This window comes from Neovison vison, chromosome 4, assembly GCF_020171115.1.
Source record: "Neovison vison isolate M4711 chromosome 4, ASM_NN_V1, whole genome shotgun sequence".
NCBI classification, from domain to species: Eukaryota; Metazoa; Chordata; class Mammalia; order Carnivora; family Mustelidae; genus Neogale; species Neogale vison.
The window spans coordinates 135,367,431-135,389,359 of NC_058094.1; the positions used below are offsets into that span (position 1 = coordinate 135,367,431).

The 21,929-nt window shown below is 47.1% G+C and overlaps 1 protein-coding gene across 1 annotated transcript in view; it reads right to left on the minus strand.

Moving 5' to 3' along the window:
• ABCA13 (ATP binding cassette subfamily A member 13) overlaps positions 1–21,929 on the minus strand; it is a 330,719-nt gene that overhangs the window by 17,611 nt on the left and 291,179 nt on the right. The window contains exons 57-60 of the mRNA XM_044246994.1: positions 17,022–17,172; positions 12,013–12,147; positions 9,679–9,782; positions 2,124–2,216 (exon numbers count right to left, since the gene is read on the minus strand). Of these exons, the coding sequence (XP_044102929.1) occupies positions 2,124–2,216; positions 9,679–9,782; positions 12,013–12,147; positions 17,022–17,172 (483 nt within the window). The remainder of the gene's footprint in view (positions 1–2,123; positions 2,217–9,678; positions 9,783–12,012; positions 12,148–17,021; positions 17,173–21,929) is intronic.

Genomic DNA, 21,929 nt, shown 5'->3' on the forward strand with positions numbered 1-21,929 from the left:
TCTTCCAAACGCTGTGTCAGCATGCCTCCCTCACCCCTGCTCCATCCACACTGTCTCCTCACTCTTCACCTGAGTCCCAGGTTGGTCTTGACCCCTCCCGTCCATAGTGGGGGCCAGCTTTGCGGCTGCTCTGAGACTCAGACTTGCCGGGGCTGAGCTGTGACTTTCAGGCTTCCCCAGGGCAACCACCGCAGAAGCTCCTCCCACCTCCCACCTCCCACACACCCCCACCCACCGCGCCTCTAAAGCATCAGCCTCTCTGCATATCCCACGTGGCCTGAGCTAGGTCCTCCTCTACATGCTGCACACTCGCCTGGCCTCACGGTGACCTGTCCCCAGCCGGGGACGCTGGACAAACAGACTGTGTGATGCCTACAGGGGCAGTAGACTAGGCCCCCCTGCAGGTGCTCAAAGGCCCCTCGCACACAGCCCTCGGGCTCAGCACAACATGAGCACAAACTGAAATTCCAGGGTCACCACAGCTCCCGGTCACAGCACATGGAGATGCCATCAGACACCAGGACACCCGTGTGGGGGACAGCAGGGCTGGAAGCCAACCTGGGCATGTCACATCTGCTTAAAGCCCACTGAGGAGCATGCCTGTGGGCTATGAGCACAGAGGAGTGGGGAAGGAGCCCACACTCTCCATGCAGCCCCTCAGCCACAGGGACCTCAGCAGGCACAGATGCTGGGGACTCCTGGGTCCACGTCAGGATTCCATTTCATATTACAAAAACAGATGTCATCAGTTTATTTGATGGAGGAAAATAACAGTTTCACAAATTATGTTTTGCAATGAGTTAGTGCAAATCCCCCACGAGCCAGTTCCTGCTTGGTCACTGTAGGACTCACACATTACTAACAATCCGCCTTCAGCCACAGGACACATTATCGGAACTAAAACCAGGAGCAGGTGAGACACAAACCACCCTGCTGGAGGAGGTCGGTTCCCCTATGCTTCCCCGGGCTGTCTCCTCCAGCCAACTTGCAAAAAGCTGGAGAGAGGAAGGTAGCTAAGCTAAGACATAAATCAGCTAACAATCAGGCATGGGCTATAAAACTTTATGTAAGCATTCATAAAGGTTAGGGAGTGTGAAATATTATTTTTCTTTTGATGACACTTATTAAAGGTGAGCGGAGTACATATTGAGAACAGTTTCCAGCAGGTTGATCTGATAAGTGACCGACCCCACATGGAAGCAGAAGCGGGGTCGGCTGTCCAGGCAGCACCCGGCTCCGAGCCACTGGAAAGTGGATACTCGCTCCCCGGGACAGGACAACAAGCATCCCGTGATATTTGCTCTGCGAAATAAACACATTTCAACTTAATATATAGATCTGTTTAACAAACCTCTGCCCGTAAATTCCAACTTCAAAAACACTGGATAAATGAAAATGAACAATTCATCAACATATATTAATAAATTATTCTGTATCAGAAACAAGAGTTAAACAGCAAGTTAAAAGGAAACCAGAAACTGTGAAAATAGTTTAGGTGACCTGAAGTTTCAAAGACCTTAATACTGGTACAGAAACATGCTTGTAGAGATTGACAGCAAAATCACGACGATCCCAAAAAGTCAACAGAAAAGACATGGAAAGACAATCGGCAGGGAAGAAATCTAAGGGACACACAGGAAAAGTCTTCAGTCCTTACGAGTCCAAATGAAAATCAACCACATCAGCCCCGTGTTCCCTCCTGACTCAGAGCAGACCTGTTCCAAGGCACGGCAGCGGCAGATAACACAGGCCCCCGATCTACCCTGGATGAGGGCTACGGGGTTGGACAACGGTGTAGAAGGTATTCTGTATCAGTAAGGACGTTTTTCTCCTCTCTCCATCTTGACTGTCACAAAAAGAGTGCCTGTCCTCCCGGAGGAAGCCATGAACGTGGCAGGGAATGGCTGGATCCGTGTGCGCCCCGCCCACCCTCACCTCCTCAGCCCACGCCTCCCTTCCCAGGCGGCCAGGTGGCTAGACTCTGCTGGCTCCAGAGCATCATCGGAGACAGGTGCATCACACTGCTGACTTAGGGCAAACAGTTCAATGGGACGAGAAATACACATGCAGCACATGCACAGCAAACATGTATACAAACAACACACAACGTTCATGCAACATACCTGTCCTTAATGTGCTGGGGGGAGCCGAGGCACCTGAAGCTGCCCTTGACCATTATGGCAAGTCTCGTGCAAAGAGCCTCACATTCCTCCATGCTGTGGGGAAAGACAAGAAGCCCATGAGTAAGCCCTATCCTAGAGACGCCAGGCTTGGACCACACAGTCAAACCAACACATAGATAAAGACACTATTGCTGTTGGGGCAGCTGGGGGGCTCAGTCGGTGAAGCATCTGCTTTCGTCTCAGGTCATGATCTCAGGGTCCTGAGACCGAGCTCCCACTCATCGGGCTCTCTGCTCAGTGGGGAGTCTGTTTCTCCTTCCGCCCCTCCCCAACCCCTCCCGCTGCTCATGCTCTGTGTCTTGCGTTCTCTCTCACATAAATAAACAAAATCTTAAAAAAAAAAAACAACCTACTGTTGTAAATTCAACATCTTTCTCTTTGCAAATCTTACAGAACCCCCCAAAGCACTTTTTAAGTTGATCTTTTATTTAGACAGCCCATGACACACGTGTCCAAAGACTTAGCAGCATTTCAATATCTGAGGAGCAACAGCTACAAGGACAGAACCTTTTAGCGACAGTACAAAAACATAAATGAGAGATGAGTGACCTTCATGGAAAATGTGGATGTGTTATGAGAAATAAAAGCAATAAGATCTACTATGAACCTAAATGAAATCCTAAATCAATAAAAAGACATGTCAAGGAAAGGAAAACAGAGAATATATTTCAGAAAAAGAAAATTATCATAATATGAAAATTACTGTTAAGAAAATTATTTTATGAAATATGTACACACAAATATAAAATGTAATAAGTGAATTTTATATAAAATACAAATATGAATTCTATTTTATTATCAAACATAATATAAAATAAACAAATGACATTTTAATTTGCAACTATAATTTAGTTTGTAATATTGTATAATATATTCATATAAAATATGTAATAAAGGCTTGTAACTTGTAAAAGTATTATTATAATTATATAGAAAATAATAAGTTATAACAAGGATATAGTATAATGCCAGTCAGTTACAAAGACTATCTTCAAAGTTAGGCAGAGAAGAGAGGCAGAAAAAATGTCAGTAGGAAGAGAAATAAGCCCCAGAAACTATTAAGGCTCAAATAATTTATTTTTTTAAGATTTTTATTTATTTAGTTGAGAGAGAGAGAATATGACCAGGGGGAAGGCAGAGGAAGAGAGGGAAAAGCAGACTTCCTTCTGAGTAGTGATAAAGTTCAAATAATTTAAATAAAGCAATACGCTAAAGAATTAGAAGGCAGGTCCCTGGAACCAGTAAAGACAGTGCAGAAGGAGACCTTCACACCTTAAACATCAGAGGATGGAACACCACATCTAAGCATAACAACAACAAAAGAAACTCTGAAAGAAATGTTTGGCAGTTGACAATGCAAAACTACAAACTTCTATAAATGTGTCAACACAGCAAACTAACATTAAAAATAATGACAATGAATGCAATACATAAGGGTTGATACATTCAGTATAAAGAATCGATACATGTTAGGGTAAAAACAGAAAAGTGAAAATGCAATCCAGGGAAAAGGGCAAACCTATAGCCTTTTCAAAGAATTGCTCACTGGTAATACACATACCCACAAATCAGAAACTCAACTACCAGATACAGGATCTTAACATAATTTTCCAGCCAGAAGGCATTTGCCATGTGTCCTTTTGTAAGTTAAACAGGAAAACACATTTTCCCCCATCTCCAGGGCAAATAAAAACAATGATTTCTCAGATTAAAAAAAAATCTCAAAAAAGCTAAAAACATCTTCTCTATGATCCTAAGAACCCCCCCCCATACTACTGGTGGGAGTAAAAAACTGGTATAAGTTTCCAAAACCCACATCTGGCAATAATCCCTTCTCTAGGAATTCACCTTAGGAAATTCAGAAAATATGAATGCAACCAAGTTGTTTCCCAGAGTAAATATCCAGAAATCAGTTCTACAATAGGATAATACAGCACTCATACAAATGAGAGTGCACCCACGTGTTAATCAGCCATTAAAGTGAGGTTTTCTATACTCAATTAATTGCATGGGGAAAAAGTAATGATAAAGTAATGATAAAATGACAATGCATGTTAGGAACATTGTACCTGTATATGGAAAAAAAAAAAAAACTGGGAAGGAAAAACACAAAAAGGTATGATTGGGATGGCACTTTAAAAGGCTAATGATGGAATGTCTTTCCTTCTTAGAACTCACTGCACCATCCAAGCCACCTATGGGAAGCATGTATTGTTTTTACTGTTAGGAAATGGACATTAAGCAGTCTGCTCATTAGGACATGGCACGTTCAGATCAAGGCTATACTGGGTCAGCCTTCTGTGCAGCTAGAGGTGGACATCAATGTGAAGTATGATTTCTGGGTCGTGTCAAAATAAGACAAGCCACTTGTCCTGGATATTGGTTCTTTCCACTTTCCATGAGGGGAACTAGAAAACTGATTTCAACCATGAAGATGAGGACAAATTTACAGGTGACCAAGTGGCATGGTGGCAAGACCATGAGTCCTTGGATGACCTTGGACTCCAGCACAACCCACCGACTTTAATTGTCGATGGGAAAAAGGAACACAGGTCTACTCTGAGCCACTGTGACTTGGGGTCTTTGTTATAGTAGCTTAACATGAAGTCTGCGGGATATATGCTATCCACATTCTACATGCGCTCTATCTATCTTTCTATGCAAACATATATTTCTCTATTTCTTTAATCCCAATTTAAAACAATCTAATTCCATTTTTATGAGCATGTAGTAGGTGCTGTAATTAAATGGGCAGAATAGGAAGCCATTTCTGTATTCGTTCAGATGAGTGGAGATCCACATAACAACAGATGTCGGAGGAATGACTTGGTTGTTTCAAGTGAACTGTCATTAGCGGTCAGATAGATAAGGTCCAACAACAGGTGGGAAATCACAGCATCTCAGCTTAGGGGGAACAGACTGTGGGATTTTGGTTATTTTTCAGCATCAATCAGCATATACAATGCTAGGGGTTCAACATCAATGAAAGCAATCTCTGACCATTTACTCAGAAAATGAACACTGTATTTCCTCAGGGTGGCTAAGCTGACTGGAGCAGAACTCTGGTCAGGGCAGGGGGTGGGGGAAGGGGGCAGGCACAAAGATTTAAGGGTTTAAAATGGAATGTATAAGTCAGGGTTTGATGGGCAAGCAAAAAACACTCCTGGTCATTGTTGGATAGACTCCTTTTTTTTTTTTTTTAAGATTTTATTTATTCGAGAGAGAAAGAGAGAGAAGCAGGAGAAAGGGCAGAGGGAGAGGGACTATCAGACTCCAGGCTGAGCACGGAGCCTGACGCCAGGCTCGATCCTACCACCCTGAGCTCATGACCTGAGCCGAAATCAAGAGTCAGATGCTTGACCAACCACCCAGGGTGCCATGAATGGATTCATTTTAATTCCTCTTCCCACCTCATGTTTCTACCATGGTCCTCTAGGTAAAGAATTAAAAAAAAAGAAAAGAAAGAAACAGAGACAAGAACTCTAAATTAAGAGGAAACTGTGTGATTTGGAAACTTTTCAGCTGAAGACAGCTGTTTTAGAATCACAGAATCAATCACCAGCTGCCCTACTCTTCATTAATCGTGAGTCATTTAGACCTTTGTATTGCATGAAAATGGACAGATTTATAGAAATGAAGATATATCGTTAAGGTGAAGCTGTATGAACAGGAGGACATAAAACAGAAATTACAGTGACGTGTGGTCTTTCTGAGAACTGTCGGCAATAATTACCTGCTCTACGGAATTTAAGAGGCATTTTTAATGTGACACCAGTTTATCCAATCCTAGAACCTACCTATGAACGTGAGGACTTACCAAATGCCAACATAAGGAGCAGAGCTTCTGAACTTGGCATGGCCAAAAGATCGTTTTCAGGTAAAATGTGTATATAGTATCAGGTAGAGGCTGTACCCAATTTACTTGGATGTAAAATTTTATTTTCCGAAGAGAAACAGAACCAAGACAAAAAAGCTGGAGGACGGCTTTTGGCTGTGGCCAAGTAAAAAAATTGGCAAGCCTCTTCCCCCAGAAACAGCTATAAAGCTGGACCAAATGAACCCAAACACCCATTTCAGAATTCTGGAAATTGACCAAAGGTGTGCAACCATCTGAGAAACACAGGTGACAAACAGATGAATGAGGGTAAGAAGACAGGTAATCCAGGATTGGCTTGACAAACATGTACCTGCTAGCAGGCAGGGCAGACCTCGAGGATTAGCAGAATATTGGCTCTCAGTGTGGACCGCTGGGAAATGCTTGTACCCAGTGACATCGTCAGTGTAAGTGAGTTCTGTAGAGTCCGGCAAACAGGAAGGGGCAATAGCTCTGGCATCTGGCCCAAGGTGGGCTCCACTAGGCTAATACTGTATAGATATAGCTCACTGGGGCTGCATGTATATGTAGGAGAGGTCAGAGCAGGGCCACGCCAACTGCAAGCTGCACCTGAATCCAGGGGCCACCCACGTGCACAGCCCAGAGACCAGCAGAACCCAGGAGAAAGCAAAACTGGGCTATCGACAAGAGGCCTGGGCTTGGGGGGCGCCTGGGTGGCTCAGTGGGTTAGGCCACTGCCTTCGGCTCAGGTCATGATCTCAGGGTCCTGGGATCGAGCCCCGCATCAGGCTCTCTGCTCAGAGGGGAACCTGCTTCCTCCTCTCTCTCTGCCTGCCTCTGCCTGCTTGTCATCTCTCTCTGTCAAATAAATAAATAAAATCTTTAAAAAAAATAATAAAAAGAGGCCTGGGCTTGGAATATTCTCCCCTGTGCACACACAGATCCGTTGGCAGAGGACAGAATCTTTGGTGCCTTGAGATGGCTGAGGGCTGCCTCTGCCGGTGTACCATCAGTGTGGCTCCAAGGAAGCCGGGCTTTAAAACATGAGCACAAAAGTTAAAACACAAACTGAAGGCAGGCATCGGGAGTTACTCGCTGCAGGGGAGAGAGATCTCATAGATGCATCCCTGGCGAAGAAACACTAACACGCAGACACAGAAAAGGAATAAACCAGAAACAAAACAAAAACAAAAAAACCTGAAAAAAAAAAACTGGCAATAACAGCAACTTTGGGGCGTACAGAGAAATCAAACTAGAGATACTACAGTTTATTAAGTATTGTGAAACATCCAGCTTTTTTTTTTTTAAAGATTTTATTTATTTATTTGTCAGAGAGAGAGGGAGAGAGAGCGAGCACAGGCAGATAGAGAGGCAGGCAGAGGCAGAGGGAGAAGCAGGCTCCCTGCCGAGTAAGGAGCCCGATGTGGGACTCGATCCCAGGACGCTGGGATCATGACCTGAGCCGAAAGCAGCTGCTTAACCAACTGAGCCACCCAGGCGTCCCAAACATCCAGCTTTTGACAAAAAATTAAAACCTGCAGAAGAAACCAGAAACTGTTACCCATCCTTAGGGGAAAACAGTCAGCAGAAACTGTTCCTAAGTGTCCCTAAATGCTATGGTTAGTAGAAAAGAATCTTCAGTGAAGCTATTCTACATATGTTCAAAGCACTAAAGGAAACAATGTTTCAAGATTTTTTTTTTTTTAGTGACAATAATGATCAATAAATAGAGGTTCTGAGGTAGATTGGATTTTTTTTTTTTTTTAAAGGACCAAATGGGACACCCGGGTGGCTCAGCCAGTTGGGCCTCCGACTGTTGGTTTCAGCTCAGGTCATGGTCTCCAGTTCATGAGATTGAAGCCTGCACTGGGGACGGAGGGGGGGTCCGTGCTCAGTGGGAGGTCTGCTTGTGAGTTCTCTCCTTCTCTCTCTGCTCCTCCCACCCGTGCTCTCTCTCTCTCCAAAAATAAACAAATATAAAAAAAGGACCAAATGGAATTTTTTTGGTTAAAGAGTATGATAAAAAGAATGAAAGTTTCATCATGGGGCCAAGAGTAAAGTTTGAGTAGCTGAAGTAAACATCAGTGAATTTGAAAAAAGATCAATGAAGCTTATTCAATCTGAAAGAGAAAAAAATGCTAAAAAGAAATGGACAGAAACCCATAGATCCATGGGACACCATCATATATACACAGAAAGTACCAATGCATCAAAAAACCAAAGAGCGAGCCAGAAAAAAACACTGGAGTAAGTAAGGGCCAAAATGTCCCCACATTTACTGAAAAACATTATTAACCCATGCGTTCAAGAAGCACAATGAACCCAAGGTAGGATAATCAAAGAGATCCACCTCTGGACACACTGAAGTTTAACTGTGAAACGTGAAAGTCCAAGGGAAATCCTGTGATTTCCTGTGATTTTAGCACTGGCTGGCTTCCTATAGGAAACAACGCAGCTGAGAAGACAGAGAGGACACACTCATCTGGACAACGTGAATTAAAATCACACTTCGCCAGGATGGCTGCAATCAGAAACACAGAGTGTTGACAACAGTCTGTGGAAACCAGGAACTTCATCTTTGGTCCTGGGAACATGAAATGATGAAGCTGAGTCAGAAAGCAAAAGCCCTACTCTGGCTTAAAGGATTAAACACAAGTTTACCACACAATCCAGCAATTCAGCTCCTAAAAACCATCCCAGACAAGTAAAAAGATATGCCCACACAAAGACAGTCATAGACTGTTCACAGCACCTCATATTGGAATCAGTCCCAAGGGCCATGGATTAGGGAAGAATGCACGAAACCGGTCTCAGGGAGCACCGTTCCGCAGTGAAAACCAGCCCATGGCTGACACACACCACCACACAGATGAGCCTCAAGGACACAGCAAGGGAGAGAAGTCAGATACAAAAGACCACACTTCTGGGGCCCCTGGGTGGCTCAGTCAGTTGGGAGACTGACTTCGGCTCAGGTCAAGATCTCGGGATGCTTTGCCCAGCAGGGAGTCAGCTTCTGTCCCTCTGCCCCTCCCCCAGCCCATGTGCTTGTGCTCTCTCTTAAATAAAATAAATAAATCTTTTTTTTTATTAGTTTTATTTATTTGACTCAGAGAGAGAGATCACAAGGAGGCAAAGAGGCAGGCAGAGAGAGAGAGAGAGAGAGAGAGAAGCAGGCTCCCTGCTGAGCAGAGAGCCCCACTCGGGGCTCTATCCCAGGATGCTGAGATCATCACCTGAGCTGAAGGCAGAGGCTTAACTCACTGAGCTTTCCAGGCACCCCTATAATAAATAAATCCTTAAAAAAAAAAAAAAAAGATGTTGGGCAGAAAGACGCTGACATCTAGCATCAGGAGGACTGGGGGAGGAATCCAGCCCCGCAGGAATGACAGACGGGCAAGTGTGTGCCTGTGACAGACCGCTGGGCTCAGACTCTAGCTCTAGGCCACTTGCCGCCTCTGTGGCCTTGGTTCTGTTGCCTGACCCATCTCCACTTCAGAGCCCTAACCTGTGGGGGGCGGCTCACGGCTCCGTCCCCATGGCAGCAGGGCTGTCTGGACACAGGAGCACAGGGGACGCATGGGCCTGACCCCGGCCGCTCCACGGCTCTTGCCAGCGCCCCCCAGCCTGGCCCCCAGACTGGCCGCGAGGTCAGGGGCTCACCTGTGGGAGGTCAGCACCACCGCACAGCCTCCCCGGGCCTCCTGCAGTATCGTCCTCCACAGGTGCCGCTTGGAGCAGGGATCCATCCCGGAGCTGGGCTCGTCCTGAAGGAGAGAGCACACGACGGTGGCTGTTGCGGGTGCGCACTGGGACACGCAGGCTGCGTGAGGCCGGGCCCGGAGCGGGGCGGGGTGTTGGGGGGGCGACCCCACGCTGGTTCTACGGACAAGCACGGCTTCACCACAGCTGGTGGTCCAAGAGGACGGCCCACCTTGCTGCACCGTCCACCTGCACAGAACCTCCAAAGAAAGACAGGCAAGAGGAAGCCGCCTCAAGGAGCACCACCAGGTAGCGTGGGCTCTCTTGGAACCCGGAGCCTTCCCCCTTCAGGAAACACCGGAGCATTTACTGAACCACTTTTGAAGGAGAAACGGTCCGGGACCGCGTGATGCATTTCTGGGCTTTTTGCAGTCAGGGAGGACTAAACACATTTTTCTTAAGAGCTTAGGGTCATCAACTTCTCCAAAAGAAAAACAGATGGAAAGTGGACCAAAAAAACGGCACCACGCAGAAAAACCAACACCTGCACTTTTCTGCAAACTGGATGACATACGTGTGTAGTTAGAAGAGTAAGCAAATAGCAACGATGGTCACGCACTGCTCGGAAAGAAAGCTGATGGGGAGCTCTGCATTTTCCCGACCCCACGCCGCAGTGAGACGCGGGAGCCATTTGTCTTTCCTTGGGGGAGAATGTGGAAGGTCCTGCAAGGCATGTCTTGAATAAAAACTCCAAACAAGTCCCCTTCCCCATTGTCACTAAGCCCATAGGGCACCATGTGCCATGGCCATCATTCCCTGGCCTGCTTTCAGCATCCCTAATACGCAGGAGTGGATCCCAGCCACTTGTAGATGACAAGGAGGAGGAAACGTGTGTTCTATATGCCAGGCTGCATGTGTGCAGGGAGGTGCTTCTAGAAGCAGAACCTGGACCCTGGCAGCTGACTCAAGTCTGACCTCTAAGCCCAAGTCTAGGGCCACCAAGGGAGCCGAGAGTAAGGCTGCAAGAAGCAGGCGGGGGTAGGGGCGCCTGGGTGGCTCAGTGGGTTAAGCCACTGCCTTCGGCTCAGGTCATGATATCTCAGGATCCTGGGATCGAGTCCCGCATCGGGCTCTCTGCTCAGTGGGGAGCCTGCTTCCTCCTCTCTCTGCCTGCCTCTCTGCCTGCTTGTGATCTCTCTCTGTCAAATAAATCAACAAAAATCTTTAAAAAAAAGAAGAAGAAGAAGCAGGCGGGGGATGCACTCCTGGTCGGTGTCTCTGTCCTGATTCGGGACACATGCTGGGTGAGACTGAGCCTGGGGAAGTTCTAAGAAGGTAACAGACACCATGCCCCATGAGCCCTTCGATGTCGGCCTCCTCTTGTACGGAAAACCTAGTTTACAACCTGCAGAATGGGACAAGTGTTTGCATTCACTCCCGGATGTCAGGACATGGCATGCTGCCACTGTCCTTGACTTGGGGCCGTGCAAAGAAACACGCTTAGAGCAAGTAAGGAAAAATCACCTGCGAGTCCAGAAGATACCCCACTAAATAATGAGAGGTCCCTCTTCCAATACAGGCCTCTTGTGTCCCCTTTAAAATAGTTTCCATTGAATGAACGAGAACAGAAAAGAATTTGTTTCCCACCCGTTTTGCAGCCCCTCTGACTTCATACACATGGGAAGCCGTGGGACGCCCTCCAAGGACTCGCATCTTGTCTATGGCACCCAAATCGTGCCTGTTGTGTATTGTTTGCAAGATAGGACTTTGAGCTCCTTTGGAAACGCAAGACCACTGGCTCTGTTTCTTGATGCCCCTCCACCGGTTCCTGCTTTCATCAGGCTGAACTGGATTCACTCCAATTCCCAGACAGACAGTCTCGTCTCAAAGCCACTGGTTCACACCCCCTTCCTGCCGAACGACCCACTCTCACTGCCGTATCTGTCCTGCACCTGACACCCACTGACAGGACTCCCCACGGACTCATGTCACAGCCGCTGTGACAACACTTATCTGTACATAGAAAAGACTCAAAAACAACATGCCAGATGTCAAGCACACACTGGTTTTCGGATTGTACTCGGGTTCTGGTGTTATTCTACAATACTGCTGTTAATGGTAAATTTTCACTGCATCCTCAATGAAATAGATAACAGGGACTCTCAGTTTGGGAAAAGTTGTCTTAGGCAAAATGTTTATTTGTTCAGAGAACCCACACTACAGGTGTGACTTTCCTCCCCGGAGGGGCATCCTGGTTGAAGACGCCCAGAGACCACGGATCTGTCCACGACTCACCAGCAGCAGCAGGTCAGGTTTGCCCAGCAAGGCCAAGGCTGTAGAGAGCTTCCGCTTGGTTCCCCCACTGTAGGTGGCCACCAGTTTGTCCACGTGGGCCTCCAAGTGTAGACGCCTCACAAGGTCCCTGGCCACCTGCAAGACAGGCGCGGACCCTGAGTGCATCGCCATGCAGCGAGGGCCCCCAGACCGCGCGCTCGGCCCTTCATGCCTTCCTCCCTCTCGTTGCCCCTGCCCACCCCCCACACACAGCCCCATCCCTCCCCCAGGCTGGCAGAGGATGAGCAGGTGGGGACTCGGGACCACTCAGCGCTGGAGCTCCGAAACCCCGTCCAGCCAGGGCCCAGACACATAGCCACATGGGGGCCGAGACCCAGGAGGAAGTAAGGGAATCAGCCAGGGAGGGGGAGGGCAGGACGGGGCTTCAGAGAGCAGAGTACGGAGAAGAGAACTTTTAATTTCCCCCAGGCCAAAAATGCTCCCTTTCTACCAAGGAGCCGCTACCAGAGATGGGCACTCAGGGAGATGGGGAACAAAGACAGAGCATTTTTCACCCGCGACTGCTGGGACCTGCTGCACGAAGCCAGGAGGACGGTGACTGTGCATCATCCCACAGGACAGGGGTTTCTACCTTGAGCACACACAGCACGTCGGGCCCCCTCTCCTCCTCTCCCTGCTCCACCTCTACCTGCCCTCCTTCATACACCCCGGGACCCCACTCCTGTCCTCGTCCCTGTCCCCTCTCCCCCTCCCCAGCGGGCAGCAAGTGTCCATACAGTCCTTCCGCCCCAGCGCCCACCACAATTCCCGCCACCCCGCATCTCGTCTGCTTTCCGTGCCGGCGCGGTGTAGCTTCCTCTGGGGCTGACACCGAGTGACAGATACAACTTAAAACTTTGACAAAAGCATTCTACGTGACTCTCGTGACCACAGAGGCATTGCTGCGGTTCTGTTCTGTGGGTTGGTTTAGACATCATCGCATGATCAAACTGGCTGCAATCATGTCTTAATTCAGATTTAGGAGAGGTGGGGAAGGCTCTGTGTCCTGAGTAACGAAGAAAATCTAAGATAAACAGAAGAAAATTTAAAAGTAAAATAACTGAATAAAATATATATTTAAATAAGATACAGGGACTCATGTTCGTGATTTTTTGGATAAATGCATACCAGTTGGGATAATCCTAATAATGATGATGACATCCCAAGAACGTCGGAAAATACCAGCATGATATCCATGCCTCCCAAGAAAACCCCCCGACAGAAGCACTCAAAGCGTTTTTTGTGCCTCCTCAAAATAACACAGAAGAATTAAGAATCTTGAGGACAGGCCTAGATATCAGAGAGTGTAAGTCAAGGGGACGCAGAGAACTTTGGAATAAACTCGCCAAACTATGACTGCTGATGTTTATAGGTCCTGTTTTCCCAGTTCCACTAAAGGTCAATGTTAGGTGCCCGGAAGGGTTCAGTCATTTAAGGGTCTGCCTTAAACTCAGGTCATGATCTCAGGGTCCGAGGATGGAGCCCACATTCGGCTCCTGGCTCAGCGGGGAACCTGCTTCTCCCTCTGCTTTTCTCCCTGCTTGTGCTCTCTCTCTCAAATAAATAAATAAAATATTTAATTTTTAAAAAAAGTCAGTGTGGCAGCCTACCCATCCTGGGTTGGATGGCCACAGGGAAGGGTCCAGAACACAGAGAAACAAATGCATTGGTTCAATCCCACGCTTCTTAAAAGTCACTATTTTCAGAAAATCACAGAAAACAGCCTGATAAGCTCTTTCTGCTGCATTTCTGCACTTGGAACTCCTGTCAAGATTACAGGAAATGTGCGGCCCTAGCAATGGTAGCAAAACACCATGCCAACTGTGTTCTGCTTAAGGAACCTCTCTCTGCTATTGGGTGTTTTCCTCCGGTAAAGTTCCCAGTCTTTCTACACTCAAGGCAAGAGTTTAGGATTCACTCCTCCTTCCACCCCCCCTGCGTAATCATGACCCACACTTAGTAGGACTTCTATAAGCCTCACCTGAAACAGTATAACCCTCCCAGAGGTCCACACATGCATTAGTTTGCTTACAAAGCCAAATTTCGGCCACACCATGCTGACAGCCATGTCCAAGCTCCCCAGGAGATCAAAGATCAAAATGAGAAGGATAAAGGCGGCCCAGGATTTAATACAGAAAGCCTTTCTTCCAGCCCCCTCCCCTGATTTTCCTCCTGCCCCCCATTCCTCTTGCCATCACTTCGAGCTCTTTCTAGCAAAACCGTCTGTGAACTGAAAAAACTTGCAGGGTAAGAGGCGTGTCTGTGGAGAAAGCAGGAGGTAGTGAGACATGGGGTGGGGAGTGGGGAGGGGGGGCTCTCCCTGGTAGGTGAATACAGGGGCGGAATGGCTTCTTCTATCCCAGAAGACCACACTATAGAAACCCCAGTCCTCGTCCCCAGCAGCACGGTGGGTCGGTGATTCCAGTATGACACAAACCCTTAAATTACTCTACCCATTTCTCCAGCATCACAGACCATGCCACCCCTGCCTCCTGAATCATTTTGGCATAACTCGATGTAACTTCAGAAAAACAAAAAAATAAGGTTCACTGAATTCAAGCTCAAATATGGACACCACAAAACTATCTAGTGTGGATAATGGGGAATAATTGAAAACCATTATATCAGCCTGCCAAGCCTGAATTCAAGCCAAATGAACACAGCCTCTCTTTCCCACCTAACTGGGCCTTCAGAGGGCTAGGGGCCGGGGCGTGGGGGGGTGGTGGTGGTGTGTGGCTGTGAGGAGGAAGAAAACTACATGCAAAATACCAGAGACTGGGCTGTGCATGAGCTGGGACCCTGGGACGCAGAGAAGCCTGGGTACTGAGGGAGGAAAGGAAGGAGGAAGGGAGAGAGGCGTGCAGAGGGGCTGTCAGGAGGGGCTACCTGCTGGAACAAGGGGGGGGCTTCCTCTAAAACCATGGAGGACACAACTGGGGCTGCCCAGGTGAGTAGAGGCAGAGGTCAGCTGGAGGAGAGAACCGGGGTGAGCAGAAGATAAGCCAGGAAAAGACCCCGGCTCCAAGTCCTGGCAGAACGCAGGTGCAGGGCTCAGCTGGGACAGTTCCAGCCCTGAGGAAGATGTGGAATGGGACGCCCCAGCCCAGGGGCCACAAGACAACTCCACATAGCTTCTATTGCCGTAGCCACCAAAGGGGCACAGAGAGGAAGACCAAGCCCCTTGGGGCACCAGACATTGAACAGTACTTGAGGAGCAGCACACATCCAGATTCTGTCTTCATCAAGAACAGCTACTCGGATCTCCAAGGAACCCCTGCCACCTTCTGACCCTGGGCTTAGGTAGTTTTCCAAGCCCCACTGTGTCTCAGCTTCCCCACTGGCAAAGTAGGGTATGAGCATCTTATCAACCTCTTGTGGTTCTGTAAAATACTTAGAATAGCGTCTAGCCCAGAGCAAATACTGAAATGTTGGCCAAAAGGATTTTTTCCTGTTAGCTTGTCATAATCCTTTCTGGGCTGCCAGTGATAAGCACGTTCCAACAGACACACCTGCTCTCTATTTCCCTAAAAGGGATGGGCATCCCCTGGCCGTCAAGGGAGCTACCCCACCTGGCGACACACATGTGGCCATTCAGAAGGCTCCCAGCACGTAGCAGTTATCTGCAGAATGGTTGTGGCTCCGTACAAGAAGCTAGGCCAGCTCCGAATCTGGCACCAGGAAAACAATGTTCCTTCACGGAGGAGATCCGAGAAATGAGCCGGTGAGCGCGCCAAGAATCAGGAGGTGATCACCCCGATGACAGAGTGCGCAGCCCTACTCTATTAAGCAGAACTTCTCCACACGCACATTTCCCCCGGGGGCTGGCGAAGGGGCCAGCAGAGGGTGGACGCCAAGCATCTGCCTCTTTCTTCAGAAATGAGCCGGGGGAGCTGACAGAAATAAACACCTTTTGAAGACAGAGTTCTTGATCAGTTCTGGGTTTCAACGGCTGCTTCACCACGATGAGCAGACCTCTAGAGGCAGACAGTTGTCTTGGCTTGATGAAGACGGGAGGTCAGGGAAGGAAGTGGGGCCCTCCGAGGACGAGGAGGGTTTCTGTTTTACTTGTGCTTAAGTTACAGAGCATCAATAAGAAACGAAGGCTGAAGAAACATTACACACCAGCACATGGAATGAATTTTCATGGGCCAGTGAAAGTGAGGCTGTTAGTTTTGTCTCCCGTGAATTCTGGGATGCTCCCTTTCCTGCAGAATCTCATTGAAAATGCACCACATAAGCCACTTTTCCTGTTCCTTGTACAGAATCCAGAAACGCAAAGAGCATTCCAGAATCTCTACAAGGGGCAGAAAAGGTAAAGCCGTGCCCCCAGCACCTGCCCTTCCAGTGGCTAGCCCTTGGCACGTCCTCTGAGCTGTCGGTCAAGGCTGTCAGCTCTGCTTGGCTGACCCCCACTCATAGCAGGCGGATGGCAGCTGCCTCTGGCTTTTTCATGACTGTGCCCACCCCCAGCCCCACAGAGACAGAGAAGGGGGGCAGTCTGCAGTTTCTGCCACCTCTCCATCCTCCAGAGGCCACCCAAGGAAGAAGCTGGGTGGGCAGGGGTCAGCCCACTCACCGGGAAATCCTTCCAACAACCCACCCCATTCCACAGGCAGCCTGAGCCCTTCCCTGAAAGCCACAGGGAGGGTCTAGGATGTTCTCTCCTAAATAAAAGTAACAGCCTGGTAAATGCAAAACGGGCTTGGATAGGAGACAACGTTGCAAACAATGTTACCTTTAACCCCAAGCGACTTCCCCTCTCACATCTATTTTAAATAAGGGATTAAATGCCACATTAACACCGTTACTGGGTTTCCTTCTGTGTAATCAGATTGGAAACATCTTTCAGGTACATTATGTGGTTTATCGTGGTTCCTTCCCAAGGGGTCAGAGAGCTCTGTTGGGACTGGAGGAGTTGACCAAGGATTCCTTAGCGGGACCCTCTTCTGGAAGAGTCCAGGGAGTCTTACATGAGGGATGCTCGGCTTGGGAATTCCCCGGAGGCAGCAGTAATACTGAAGGTGTTCCCAGCCGGTGAGGAGCTCGTCCAGGGCGTCCTGCTGCGGACAGTAGCCAATGCGAACACCAGCAGCACCCGCTGAAGCCAGATCCACGACCTCTCTGCAAAGAGAAACAGCAGTACAGCCCAGAAAATCCGGCTCCCCAGACAAACACCCATTTCTTCGACCCGGCTCATCCATGCGAAGTTCACCATTGGTTTTTATGTCACAGAAAAACATACGCAGGAGCATCTTGGTTAAGCAGCTGACCCTTGAACAAAACAGGGAGTTGGGGGCACTGACCGCCAGGCTGGAGAAAATCCACGTATAACTTGTGACTCCCCAAAACCGAACTACTTGACAGCCTATATCGGCAGAAAGTGTTATCGATAACAAACACACATTTTGTATGTTATAGGTAGTAATTATATTTTATTCCTTAAAATAAAGTGAACTGGGGCGCCTGGGGGTTCAGCTGGTGAAGCCTCTGCCTTTGGCTCAGGTCATGATCTCAGGGTCCCGGGATCGAGTCCTGTGTCAGGCTCCCTGCTCAGTGGGGAATCTGCTTCTCCCTCAGTCCCTCCCCTGACTCGTGCTCACTCTCTCAAATAAATAAATGAAATCTTAAAATAAATAAATAAAATCTTAAAATAAATAAATAAAATAAAGTAAAGAAAAGAAAAGGCTGCTAAGAAAATCATAAGGAAGAGAAAATACATTCACAGTCCTGGATTTACCGAAAAGCAAGCATCTCTATCTACGGGAACCTGCAACCATCAGACCCTAGCTATTCAAGGATGGCCTGTACAAGCGTCAGGCTTTGTTTTGAACAACTGCCTCTGGAAAAATTTTACTCCATTAGTTTTTTGTTTTGTTTTCTTTTTTCTATTCCATCTTTTATCTTCCATGGTGCTAAAATATACATCATATAAAATGTATCATTTTAGAAATCATAAGGTATAAAAGTCAGCAGTACAAAGGGCATTCAGGATGTTGGGGACCCATCCCCACCATCCAGGTCCATGACACTTTTGACCCCACAAAAGGAAACCCCACACCCAGAAAATGGTCACCGTCCCCCCAGCCTCCGGCAACCACTCATTGGCTTCTGTGTCTGTGGATTTTTCTATTCTGGGCAGTTTGCAGAAACTGAACAATACAGGGCCTGACTGCTGTGAGCGGCTTCTGTCACTCAGCATGTCTCTTTCCTTTTATGGTAGACATGCACACAGCTGTTATTTTTTTTTTTAAAGTCCCACTGCCGTTTTATAAAACAGAAGTCCCCGTGTTACGGCGGTGCCCACATTAACGAATGGACCAGTTCCGATAACTCCGTCCCGCACCTGGAAGTCTACTGTGTTTTTTCATTCCGTGACCATGAAGCACAAGAGAAAAGAAGCACATAAAGAAGGAAGAGGGGGAAAATAAGACTAAAAAATAAATAAATAAAAATTTAAAAAAGGAGGAGGGGGAGAAACAAGATTTAAAAAAAGGAAGAGGGGTAATCGTCTTGATAATGAATAGAGTTCTTGCTGTTAGAGCAGCCTCGGTCTACAGGAAAGTTGCACAGAAAGTGCGCGAAGTTCCCACATCCTGCCTTAGCTCTCACCCAGAATCTCGTCCCCATCATGACCCTCTCGCTTTGCTCTGGTGCTTTTGTTTCACTGCATGAACCCAGAGTGAGTCACTTTACTCACTGAGGTCCTTACTTGACATTGGAGCTCACTCTGGGTGCTGTGCATTTCTGTCTGCTCTGTCCCACTCACGGAACCCCGTATCAACAGTATCACAGAGAACTCTCCATTGCCTTAGAGATCCTCTGTGCTCTACCCCGTGCACCCCGCCCTCCCCCTCCCCGGCAACCACTGGATACGTGGATACTGTCCTCGTATCTTCGCGATTTCCAGAACGTCGCAGAGCTGGAATCATGCAGCACACAGGTCTTCGGAGAGCCTTCTTCCATTAGTGAAATGCATTTAAGGTTCCTCCCTGTCCTCTCATAGCTTGACAGTCATTCCTCACTGGTGAATAATATTCCATACTTCAGACGCACCCCGGTGCATTTATTCATTCATCTACTGAATCTTGACCATTTCACTGCCGTAATTTGATGATAACGCTGCCACAAGCATTAGTCTACAGGGAGGGTGGGGCGGTTGTGCATGGAAGTTCTCCGATCATCTGTACGAATACCCAAGAGCAGGACGGCTGCGTGATATTGTCAGGTCACGGTTCGTTTTGTAAGAAAGTCACAAACTGTCCTCAGGAGTGGCCCTACCACGTTCATTTCCAGCGAACAAGAGCTCATATTCCTCCCCATCCTCACTGGCGTTTGGCACTGTCAGCATTTGGGATTTTAGTCATTCCAGTGGGTGTATATATACTCACCATAGGCGTGTGCAATTCCGTAACAACGTACGATGTTCCCCGTCCTCTCCCGGGTGATCTGCTTTGGTGAAGTATCCCTTCGGTCCTTCTGACCATATTCTAATTGGGTTATTTATTTTCTTCCTGTTGGGTTCTTTATATCTTTTGGAGCCACAAGCTTTTTATCAGATACACTTTCTGAAAATATTTTCTCCCTATCTATGGCTCACGTGTTCTGTCCCCTCAAAGTGCTCTTCAAAAGCCGACTTTCTGTTTATTTTAACAGAGTCCAACTTACTCTTTGATCCGTATGCGAATTAGAAGTGTGTTGTTTAATCCCTGAAAATCTGGGGACTTTCCAGCTGTCTCTCTGTTATTGCTGACTTAATTCTATCGTCCTTCGAAAGCATATTTTATACGACGCCTACTTTAAAAATGTTAAGGTGTGATTTACCGCCCAGAATGCCGTCCATCCTGATGATCTTCCATGTGAGCTGGAGAAGAAAGGGCATGCTGCCGTTCTTGAGTAAAATATTCTAGAAATGTCAATCAGGTCCGTTTGATTAATGGGCTGCTTGGTTCAACTCTACCCTGACCCATTTTCCGCCTGTGGGATCTGTCAGTTACCAAAAGGGGGATGCTGATGTCTCCCGGCACAGTGCGAGATGTGTCCTCTTCTCCCTCGGCTCCGTCACCTGTGCTACCAGATTCTGACATGGGTTTACACACATTAGGGGCCATTACATCCTGCAGAGAACTGGTTTCTTTCTTTGTCATTCAGTAATATCCCCCTTTGCTCCTGACCATTTTTTTTTTTTTTGCCCTAAAGTCTGCTCTATCTCAAATTAATGAGGCGCCTCAAAATTTCTTTTTTTTTTTTTAAAGATTTTCTTTATTTATTTGTGTTAGCACGATGGATCTTTCTTTTCCCCATTACATATTTGGATATTTTTAACCTTTTTAAAAGTATTTTATTTATTTATTTGACAGACAGAGATCACAAGTAGGCAGGGAGGCAGGCAGAGAGAGAGAGGGGGAAGCAGGCTCCCCGCTGAGGAGAGAACCTGATGTGGGGCTTGATCCCAGGACCCCAGAATCATGACCTGAGCCAAAGGCAGAGGCTTAACCCACTGAACCACCCAGGTGCCATTTGGATTTCTAAAAGATTTCCTTTATTTATTTAGTTATTTATTTATTCTTATTTACAGTGGGAAAGTAAGGGGCAGGGCAGAGGGATGGAAAGAATCCCAGACATACTTTGTGTTGAGTGTGGACCCCGACATGGGGCTCACTCTCACGACCCTGAGATCAAGACCTGAGCTGAGACCAGGAGTTGGACCCTTAACCGACTGAGCCACTCAGGTACCCCATCTGCTATGTTTGAAACAACTTTCTATTCGGGCCCTTGCTTCTCTTCCCTTTCTTTTTCTGCCTTGTCTGGTTTTAGTTGAGCATTCTATGCGATTTCATTTTCTCTCCTCTCTTAGAATATCCATTATATTCTTTTTAAATTTGTTTGCAGTTGTTCCAGAGTTCATAATATACATTCGCAACCATTCCAAATCCACTTGCAAAAAAATAATATTAATAAAGTGGAAATATTGTAATAACAGAGTGTTCTCAATCCCTCCTCCCCTTCCCACACAGGATTACCACCATTCCTGTCACTTAGCCATAAGCTACGAGAACTGAATACAATGTTGCTGTTATGATTTTAAACAAACTATTACTTGTATGATCGATTAGAAATGAAAAATGTAAAAGGTCTTCAATTATGCTTTCTCTAATGTTCATCCATTCTTTATGCAAATCTGACTTTGCGACCTCTATTATTTTGCTTCTTTCAACATTTCTTGCAAGACAGGTCTGCTGGTGACACATGCCTTCTGTTTTCATTTCTCCTTCACCTTTGAAAGATAATTTCATTGAATTCAGAATTCTAGTGTGTGGTTATTTTCATCTGAAAGCTTTAATATTCCATCCCCTGTCTTCCTTCTTTCATGGTTTCTGAGAATCCAATGTCATATTTATCTCTATCTCTGTAGGTAAAGTTATCTGTCCCCCATGCCAGCTTCCTTCAAGAATCAGTCTTCGAGGGGCACCTGGGTGGCTCTGTGGGTTAAAGCCTCTGCCTTTGGCTCAGGTCATGATCTCAGCGTCCTGGAATCCAGCCCCCAATTGGGCTCTCTGCTCAGTGGGGAGCCTGCTTCCCTTCCTCTCTCTCTGTCTGCCTCTCTGCCTACTTGTGACCTATCTGTCAAATTAATAAATTAAATCTTAAAAAAAAAAAAGAATCAGTCTTTGACTTTTTACAGCTTGAATATCATATGATTAAGTGTAGGTTTTTGGTATTCTTCTTATTTGGTGTTTTGTAAACATCCTTATCTGCACTTTGTGATCCACCATACATTTTAGGGGAAAAAACGCCATCGTTATTCAAATATTTCTTCTGTCCCTTTCTCTTGTACTCCTGCTGGTATCACCATTATGTATGCGTGCCAGGTGTTGTAA